Here is a 10756-nt window from a genome sequence, read left to right as displayed (position 1 = left end):
GCAAACTAATGTAAAACTACTTATTAATAAAAATGCCAACAGAATCTGTTACAAATGTAAATCTATAACTACAGGTTGTCATTAATCTGCTAATAGTTTAAAAAAAACTCAGTAAAACATAACATTCAAAACATTCATTTTTATTCATACATGAGAATAAATGACTCTTGCAGTCGAAGATCCTCACCGTCCGAATTAAACTAATATTAACCTTTATAGAAAATGAATTTCACAAGACCACAGGAATAAAAGAACGATGAGTTTAGAGCTGGGCATATCATTTATATCGAGTTTTGGTAATAATGCATATGTGTATTTTTTCCCAGCATGGGATGACACAATACCCCATATATTACCATGGCATAGTCTGATATAAACCTCCTTTAATGCAATAGATGCTCTGACAAAAATTAACACTGAGGTCAAATGTAAGCTTTCCAGCCAACGTGCATGTTGTACTTTTTTTTTTTACATTTTATTCTCATAATATGTTTCTTCTTCAGCATGTTTCTTCTGATGACTCTGTAAACTTCCTAAATAAGCGAATCTCTCTCCACAGATTGAGCACTTGTAAGGTTTCTCTCCAGTGTGAACTCTCTGATGGGTCTTCAGGATATCTGATCGATTAAACGTCTTCTCACACTGAGAGCATTTGTAAGCTCGTTCTCCAGTATGAATCGTCTGGTGCTGTACTAAATTATTTTTTTTATTAAAACTCCTCCCACACACATTACAGCTATAAGGTTTTTCTCCAGTGTGAATTCTCAGATGATGTGTAAGAGTTCTTATATGAGTAAATCTCTTTCCACATTGACAGCAGAGGTAAGGTTTATCTCCAGTGTGAATTCTTTCATGACATTCTAGAGTAGCTTTCGTATAAAAACGCATATCACAGTGTGAACATTGAAAGGGTTTCTCATCAATGTGTGTTTTTTGGTGTTTCTTTAAAGAGCATGGATCCTTAAAAGTTTTTACACATTGACTGCACTGATACGGTCTCTCATCACTGTGTAATAACATATGATACCTCAGATGAGATTTGTTGGTGAATTTTTTCTCACAGTGAGGACACTCGAGCAGTTTTTCTCCTGTGTGAATTCTCTTATGAAGAACAAGATTTGCTTTGGTTTTATAATATTTGTCACATTCACTGCAGTGAAAAGGTTTTTCATCACTGTGTGTCTCCATGTGAATTTTCAGCAGAGATAAGATGAAAAAACTTTTCCCACACTGTTCACAGTGAAACTGCTTCTTGTGCTCTTTTGAATGAAGATTCCTCTCTTGTAAGGAAGGAAATTTGATCTTACATCTCCTACAGGTGAAGAATTTCTCTTCTGTGTGTTTTCTCTCATGTCTCGCTAAATGTCCCCGTGAGCTGAATGTCTTTCCACAAGTGACGCAGGAAAAAGTTTGTGCTGTCGGTCGCTGTTTTGTTTCTTCATCAGAACATGAATCACTGTTATCATCTGAAAGAAACACGACAGCATTAAAAATCTCTTTTGACTTCTGATCCAACAAACTTTAAACACAATGATGTGCAGAACTGAATTCCTGTATTATTCATTCACACAGAAGTAAACGCAGGATTTCATCATCTGATATATACACAGAAATCTAATCCAGAGTCAACGCACCTGCAGGATATTGTGTATAAAAAAACAACATTGAGGAAACATACCTAAAGGATTAAAATCATCATCTTCATCAGTGTGATGTTCCTCTTCTGTGGTTTCTCTTCTCATCTCTATCAGGTTCCTGCAGTCGATGAGTTTAACTGAACACATCTTCAGTTTGGTCTGCAGGATCTCCTGCTGTTCTCCAGCGTTACAGACAGAATCCAGAGACTCTGTGGAGGTTTGATCCTCCTGTAAGCCCTGATTACTGTCACACACTGTAGTGTCCTGAGCGTCTGTGGGCTTTGACTCAGTATAACAGAGTAAAGTCAGACTGAGATCTGAGTCCTGTGTGTGTCTGGATTTCTCTTCAGAGAGTTTAGAGTCCAGCAGCGGCTGTGGTGTGGTATCAGTCACATACACTGAAGATTCACGACAAACCACATCCACATCCTCACAACACACAGTAAGATTATAAATGATTTGATGTTGTCCAACATGTGATTCATGTAAAGGATGTTTAAGCTGTACAAACCTCTCTCATCAGTCCTTCATCTCCTCTTAATCTCAGTTTTGTCTCCAGTAACGCCACCTCTTTCTTCAGCTGAGAGATTTCTGTGATGAAATCATCAATATCCAGCATGGACAGATCAGTTCCTACTGATTTACAGCACATCACATCCATCTCATCTCCTAACATCAACATCTGAACACAAAAATAAGACACATTTATAATACAGACACACTGAACAAGCTCAAAAACATGCTTTTATTATGCTTATTATAAATGACAACAAAAAGCTAGTCCGTTAAATAACTTATAAAATAAAATAACTTATTAAATTTTAAATTACATTTTCTTATGAGCAGAAATATTAACAGATATTGTAACAGGCTGCCTGTATATAATATATGATCACCTTCAATAACATTAATGAAGATCACAGGTCAGAAATTAAACAATATTTCCCGAATTCTTATCGTTTCTACTGAAATTGTAAATGATTTAAATCGTCCAGATGAAAACACCGGAAAAGTCTTCTGTTATAATTAATAAAACACTAAAGAGAAAATCACATTCAAACACAACTGATATAAACAAGAAGCAGCGGTAGTTTGAGTTATTTTTTCTTTGCTGGGTTTATCGGCGGATTAAAGAACTGCAGCGCGCCCCCTACTGTGCTGGAGAAACAAGAATCAGAATCAAAATAAGAGCTTTATTGTAAGTATGTTTACACAAGATATTTAGGACACTAAGGTTAGCATTTTTCCGTTTCATTGCAATAGATATGTTCTTTCTTTGACTGTAGCTATATCATGTAACCATATTTGTACATTTATAGATGCAGCATTTACATACAACTATAAAAACATTTTTTATATTATTTTATTGTACCATACCATACTGCTTTATTTAAATTCGTTTTTTCCCTTTATATTATTACTGTGATATATTCTTTTTATTTTTATTGTTTAATTTGTATGTTTGCAACGTTTGCACTAAGTTCCACCTTCCAGTTAAAAGAACCAATCATCAATCGATAAATACTGACGATTCTCGTCTGGGGGAGGGGCTCTAGAGAGTCGCGTGTTGTCACGTAAATGCAAAAAGACGTGTCTTTCAACTGTCTTTCCATTTTCACCTGTTTTCTTTTACTGGCCTTTATTTCTTTTATTTAAACTATTCTCTCAGTCCAGTCGAGGTAATTTAGTGGAATTTTTAATTTTGTTCCTTAATCTAGGGTTAAAAGCAGGGTTTAGAGATAACCCAGGGTTAAGCGCAGGGTGATAAGACACTTTTGAAGATTTTTCAACAAAACACAGGTCACTACCTTAACATGAACAAAGTATAACTTTATTAAATCTTCTGCATTTCGTGTATTATGACATAGGTGTCTAAAAACGTTTTGGGGCAATTTGTATGTGCAGTAATTTCTAAATTTCACTTATTGTAGCCTACTTAAACCAATGTTCAAAAACTAAACAGGTCTCATGGTGGAAGTGTAGGTTTTGTAGAAACAAACAAAAAAATCAATCAATGATGATCATAAAATAATAGAGGCCTACATCATTTGTGAACATGAATGAAAATGAATTCATGGCTTTCAGAGAGATATTCAAAAAGTATTTGGGGTAAAACAACAATCGTTTTAGCTTTTCTTTTCAAACACATGTTTGTGGCTTTGCTGCTCCATTAACCGGGTGTTTATTTTGATTCTCGCATGCCTCGTGCCAGCAAATGTTGCAGGTGGAGCTGTGTGGGTGAATCCACTAGATGGCGCAATAGACTGTGAACTTAATCAGATCTTTGCTGACAACACTGTAGATGGCATTATAAAGGAAATCACCAGTAAACAATCAATAATTATATAATTGTAAACATCAGTAAATAAAAATAATATTAAGAAAATGTTACCTATTTTTATTGATGAACCACAGATGTTAGTTTTCTACTTATGAAATGGGAAAGCCCCTATAGTGCTATAAGTGCTGTGCAAGTAATAGAATTACATAACTTTGTTGTTATATGATTTGTGATTATATTTAAGGGAGTAATGTAAAAAAAAAGGTATTGTGGAATACAAAATTGTGGAAAAATTCCATAACAGATGTGTATGTCTTTCGTATCTCCTTTAAATCATATATTATTATCATCTATTGGTTGAAAATTTGTCTTTAGATTTACAAACAAGTTTAATTGATTAATTGAACAACACACTTTCTTAGGGAGTTTGCGATAAAAAAATGTCTGTAGTCTGTAAATGTTTACATTTTGCTAATGATCTGCTCTTCTCAGAAAGGCTACGAGTCGACAGTAACCCTTAACAGAAAAGATCATGATTTGTTGATGAATTTACAGTTCTCCATGCAGGACTCAACATAAATTTGTGTTTGTGTTTATTTTGTGGAAATAATTTGTAATAGGTCACATAAACAATATATGGCGAAATAAAATTGTGACTGATTGTAATATTAAGACAAAACAGGCTAGACTCAAGTTGGTTGCTCAAGGAAATTTTTCTTATATGACAACGCAATCTCAAAGCATTTACGAGGTGCATGGTTAATTTGTGTTTATTTGTACGACCACAACTGTATATTTTTGCACTATTTGATTTTTCCCCTGTCACGTGAAGGGCGAGGTTATTTAGACAAATAAATCTGAAATATTGAATATCTTAAAATGTAAACAGCTGACATATATGCATTGAATATAGACTTTTGGCTAATATTTTATTTTACTTTTTATTTTATTTTATTTTTTATATTTTATTTTAATATTTTATTTTACTTTTGACTAGTAAAATAATAATCATACAACGTAAAAGATACACAGTAAAAAGATTCCATAGAAATTACATTATTACTGGCTTACTGTAAATTTAAATGTATGTTATTTACTGACAACAGTTAATGAACATTAAACATTAACAAGTCTTTGTCTTACAGAATAAAAATATAAAATAACAGCCTTATGCAAAGCATTCTGGGAACCAAAAATCCTCATAAACCTTTTTTCAGTTTTTTCCTTCAGATTTTGTTTCCCAGAATGCTTTGCTTGAGGCTGTTGTTTTGGTTTTATTCTGTAAAGATAAAGACTTGCTAATGTTTAATTATCATTTAAGTTTGAACAAACTGTTGCAGGTAATTAACATGAATTTGGATCTGCAGTAGGTTGCTGGCGGCCAGCTGCCAGTAATACTTTAGTTTCCACCGAATCTTTTTACAGTGTAGGCTAACACAAAAAAATTAATTATTTGAAATAAAATAATCAAATAATGTCAAAAGTACATTATAAAACAGTATAAAACACACTGTAAAAAATATATTTTTACATGTACATTTTTTAAGTTTAATCAACTAAAGTAATTCAACTATCTTTATATAAGCGATGAGATGCTGTAACTTTGTAAATCAAGCTGAATTTGCTGTAGTTATATCAACTTTATTTTATAAGTTACAGTAACATATCACTAGTCAATACAGTTAAAATGACTTGTAAATCCGAGTTGATTAAAATGCCAGCGCGAAAACCTTCATTTTTTAATAGTGTTATCATTTCTTATGACAACTAGTTGCACAGAACTGGAGCTGGTTTGGATCTGGACCAATTCTTAGCTCATTAAAAACTCTTCAGCCAATAGGTGGCGATATTATCTTAGATGGAGTGAAAACACTGTGAAGTGGGTCTTGTTTAAGCGCTGAGACTTTGCACTGTATAAATTATTATTTTCTAAAGTTGGATAAAAGCCAACACGCACAACCAAAACATCGTGTTTTTATAGTTTCTAAATGTTTAATCATGCTTAGTTTTTATTAAAATATATTCATTTCACAGTCATTTCACATTTTATACTGCGTGGGTGTAGCCTACACATTTTTTTAGTAGTCTGAAGGCCAAATTTCCCGCCAAAATATCATAGATACTATAATTATTATTATTAGTAAAACAAATAATAAAAATAAATAAATATGGGACCCCCGTGGGACAATGTAGGCTACTGTATGTTTTTGTACAACACACAAAAAATGTAGCAAAGTTTGTATCATTATTATTAATGACTGTGGCATTAAACAAACAAATAAAAAAGCAAATGTTAATGAAGAAAGAATCGGCCAAAGTTTCCTGATGATTCTGTTCAAACATGCCCTTCTCCGATTCAAGTAACATCACCGGTGCGCACGGCGAACCCTCTGTTCCCAGAGTGCCACCACTAGTCGCCCCCTCCCGCGCGCTGGTTGCGCTCCACACATCGCGGACTTCACGTCACGTCCGTACTTGAACTTGAATGCCATTCCATTCTTCAGAGGCAACCCCTGCCACACACACACACACACACATACACGCACGGGTGCCGGGTCCTCCCTGAGAGGGGCTTGTCGGACGTGAATGCGAGACGCAACAGCACGGGTCTTCATTATTGATCTGGAGAGGAGGTGCTGTCTGTCTTCACACGGACCGCAGGAGTCAGTCTGATGCCAAGCGCACATGGAGGACTGTGCCAAACACTCCTCTCACCCGGTGAGCCCGCCGTTCACGGATCTTGGATTCCCATTACTACAGGACTTTTGATTGAATTGTTTTAGGGATTTTTCAAAGACATTTGAATCCAAAGAGTGCTTTGGAACAGCAGAAAGAGGGTTTTACGCATCGCTTTCTCAGGTCATCTCCTTGTCGCTTTACATCATTTACGCACGATTTAGTCTGTTTAAAGAAGACACGTGCTAGTTTTGACCGTGATCGCGATCAAATCGGCCGCGAGCGCAGTGGAGCGGTACCGGACTGTGGAGGAAAGTTTGGAGAGCAGCGGGACTTGCGCGCACATCAGTCCGAGTGGCCGTGAGATGCTGCTGTAAATGCTGGGCAATGTCCCGACGGAAGCAAGGCAACCCACAGCATCTGTCCCTCAGCCAGAGGGAGATCACATCGAGTGAGTATAAAAACCTTCATCAATACTGACCACAGATATGACACACTTTCATCTATACAAAGCCGAAGGAAACTTTCTTTCTTTCTTTCTTTCTTTCTTTCTTTCTTTCTTTCTTTCTTACTTTCTTTCTTTCTTTCTTTTAATGAAAGTGTAACAAACAAGGTTGTGATTAATTTACACAAAATATATAGTAATAATAATAATAATAGATTACTATTACTAAATTATGCATTGTTTATAAATATGGCACTGCAAGTTTTCCTCTTGGCATTTTAAAGTCCTGCAAAAGAATTACATTTAGCAAAATGTATAATTATCTGTGATATCATCAATAATAATTTGACAAATTCATCATTAACAGTCAATTAATGATAAAAATCTAGTTATTGATAATCTGTTATTAGGTCTGTCGGTGTATCCTCACTAACTGTGAATAAACAAACAATCTAGGGATTATAAACTGAAAAGTGTGCATGTCATACTGAACCTTTTGCATTCAGTATGACTGTATGAGACCCACACGCTCTCATCTGCTCTGTGCCCCCCAAACACACACACACACACACACACACACACACACACACACACACACACACACACACACACACACACACACACACACACACACACACACACACACACACACACACACACACACACACACACACACAACACACACACACTGGGGCCTATCAGCAATAGTTAAAATTTGTAAGAAGGGGTCAAACTAGAGAGTTGTGTGTTTATTTTTGTTTTAAACCTATTATCAGTGTTTTGTAATTGACATTTTTATTTGCCAATTTGTTTGAATCTAATTCCATGATCAGAGCTCGCATATTAATTTTAATGTGTCTATTTATCTGAGATGTTTTTGACACTGGCGCAACTGCTATAAGCAATAATTGAAGTTTTCTACTTTCAAAGCCTTTTATTCTTCTAAAAGCTTTTTTATTTGGCACAATAAAAGGAGATGTTTAAATGTAAACTTTTGAGAACGGCATGTTTGAAAATGTTTACAGTAAGTGTCACAGGGCCCTAATCGGTCTAATTTATAGCAGCTATATAATACATATAATTGATATAATCTCCACTTGATGCATAACATATTCACAAGCGTTTATAACATCGTTTATGGACAGTAAAGGACGAGGAATGTTTGTCTAATAATAAAACAAACATTAAAGACTGTTCACTTAGATCTATGAATACTCGTGCATGTGTGTATGCGCATATCAGCGATATGATCTCTCCTGTTTTATTTAGGTCATCTCAGATTAATCCTTCTGTAACATCTTCGATTTCTGTGAAGATTTATTTGCATTAACTCATAATCATAAAATATTTGACTCATTATCGCCAACATTTCCCTTGCGATTTTAGACCTTCCGTGACCTTTTACACTAGATGTTTTCTTGGTCTGTTATTCATTTAGCTATCTCTGGTTTCGCTGAGACAGTGGTTACAACAACATGTCTTCACGAACGCATGTGAATCAATTCTAGCCGGCCTTTACACGTCAAATTTCGCTAATGATGCTGATGTCGTCGTTTTACGGAGCGTGAAAACAGGAGATGAAGAAGAAGAGGTGTGAAAACAGTGGGTGGGCTTATGGAGAGCCAACGGCCTTTACATTCAAATTGTTGCCAATGTGGTATATTTTGCATCGATTCACGGTCTTTACAGTCTTTAATTGCACACTAAACTATCGTGCATGCTAGTGCTTACTTTACCGTGTATGTTTGAGCAACGAAAAACTTCCAATTATGTGTGCGCTTGTGTGCTCGCAATTGTGTTTGAGCAGAATAATTATACTGTGACTCAAATACGTGTTTAGTTCAAACATAATTAGTTTGGCAGTGTGTGTGTGTTAGTTGGCAAACGTGTAGTTTACATTGAGACGTCCGTATCCTCTCTGTGTGCGCTCTCGCGTGTGTGTGCCGAGTGTAAGCGGACACTTTTTTAAGTGGACTTGCACGCCAGCCTTTTATATGGCAGAAGGGTCCGTCTGGAGGGGAAAAACCGACGTGCCCTCATTTGGCTATGTCAACGCTCTTGGCACAAAACATGTCAGTTAGCTAGCAGGTTGCACAATAGAGAGATTCTGCCCAGAGCGACAGGAACCATACATCACACTCAAAGAGAAAACCAAGGAACAGGAATATCGACATACTTCACGTCTTGAAATAAACGCGGGGCGCTCTCTACGCCCGTATGTTCGTGCGCAGGTGTGTGCATTAAAGAAAACGACTGCCATGTAAAATGGCACCGGCTCCTTTATACTCTCAAGTCAGGCTTCAGAAGAAAACCACTCACACACCGTATTACTCCATAGCTCTTGTGGCATGTAAATCGTGTTCATGTATGATTCATCACATGAATGGTTTGTAATAGATTGGTTCAAACTGTGGGTGGGGGCCGTCCATTAAGGCCTTTACCGGCTCTGGCTCATCAAATGTCATTCGTTTTTCAGTGAATGTTTACATGATGTTTCCATGATCTTTTACTAGCTGGTGGACACTTGCATCATGCTTATAAAACGCAGGGCACGATGGTCCGACCAAGCCTTTTATTTCGGAGAGCGGAAAGGGCCTTTATGACTGACTCACTTTATTAAAAGTGATTTTACAGTGATCTACTTTTTCTCTAAGCATTTTCTCTAAGCAGGAGGTGCAGGTAGTGTTTTCCTAAAATTTAAAAATACAAAATAGAAATTAAATATCTCCAAATTGCTTGTTTTAAGTAACACTGACTAAAGGATTTAGAAAAAGGCAGCATTTTATGTAGCATTTACGCTCTCGTGGATAAAGTGTTGAGGGTGTAATTGCGAAAAACAGGCGAGAAGTCACGTGACAGAAGGTAGGGCGCCCCGTCACTGCGATTGGTTGATTGAAGTACGTGGGGCGGTCTGAATGTGTCAAAATAATTATAAATAAATAAATATCTCACTAACTAGAACACTATCATTTTCAAATCTTTTAAATTTTTTTTCTGTTTTTATTTACGTTTTGAATAAAGGTGTCTTATGAATAATAATTTCCAGACAATAGTTAATATTAATGCAGTAAAGATATATCAAATATTGTTATTATTGAATTATATTTGAAATGTAAAAAGTGCTTCAACACGTATGGGTCATACTTTATATTACGTGTCTTCATATATACTACTTGCATAAGAAAAAAGTGTACAATGTCATGACATTTGAAGTTTCTGCATATAATGACAATCTTGACCCTTACCCGTCCCTGACCCTAAACCTGACCCTGACCCCGACCCACAACAACATGTGAGTGCACAATAAGTGCATTTCTCGTTTTTATGTGTAACTACTACCCAAAAAAGTAGGCCAAAGTTTGTATTAAAATAAAGCAATATAGACATAAACAAATATGATGAGCGCAAGATAAGTATGATTTAATCTGGAAACGAAATTGACATTGGCAAAATTGTAAGTTTACGGGTTAGCACGACCTCTGAATGAGAACAGGACATGAGGGCGCGTGAAGCGAGAGAGCCGTTTGATTGATGTGTGGTTTTCTCTTGCTGATCGGACTCGTCTGACCTGACTTGGCAAATATCTTAAACCAGTCTCTGTTCTACTGCACAATATTTCAGTTTATTTTACGGGTGTCATATTTGGCCGTTTGTAGAGCTTTAAAGTACCACGAGTGTGTGCGGTTGAAGCTGATAGGGGGAGCTGTAAGTCCTCAC

General features: G+C 36.1%; 2 protein-coding genes across 3 annotated transcripts in view; one reads left to right on the top strand and one right to left on the bottom strand.

The window, feature by feature from the left end:
* Positions 1-124: 124 nt before the first annotated feature.
* On the bottom strand, positions 125-2743 carry LOC129429589 (uncharacterized). 2 transcript variants are annotated; one of them, XM_055186392.2, is made up of 4 exons: positions 2534-2743; positions 2149-2319; positions 1679-2066; positions 125-1466 (listed from the first exon to the last, which is right to left on the bottom strand). In XM_055186392.2, the coding sequence occupies exons 1-4, from the start codon at positions 2543-2545 to the stop codon at positions 469-471; spliced, it is 1569 nt and encodes a 522-aa protein (XP_055042367.2). In that variant the 5' UTR covers positions 2546-2743; the 3' UTR covers positions 125-468. The 2 variants fall into 2 exon arrangements, with proteins under 2 accessions (XP_055042367.2, XP_073711783.1); XM_073855682.1 differs by having other exon boundaries at positions 1679-2061; positions 2150-2319.
* A 3559-nt stretch (positions 2744-6302) lies between these two features.
* The window catches only part of bcl11bb (BCL11 transcription factor B b), a 35988-nt gene continuing 31534 nt past the window's right edge, over positions 6303-10756 (top strand). The window contains exon 1 of the mRNA XM_055186391.2: positions 6303-7045. Coding sequence (XP_055042366.1) covers positions 6982-7045 — 64 coding nt within the window. The 5' untranslated portion in view covers positions 6303-6981. The remainder of the gene's footprint in view (positions 7046-10756) is intronic.

This window comes from Misgurnus anguillicaudatus, chromosome 18 (genome assembly GCF_027580225.2).
Source record: "Misgurnus anguillicaudatus chromosome 18, ASM2758022v2, whole genome shotgun sequence".
NCBI lineage: Eukaryota > Metazoa > Chordata > Actinopteri > Cypriniformes > Cobitidae > Misgurnus > Misgurnus anguillicaudatus.
This window is presented reverse-complemented; position numbering and strand designations above follow the sequence as displayed.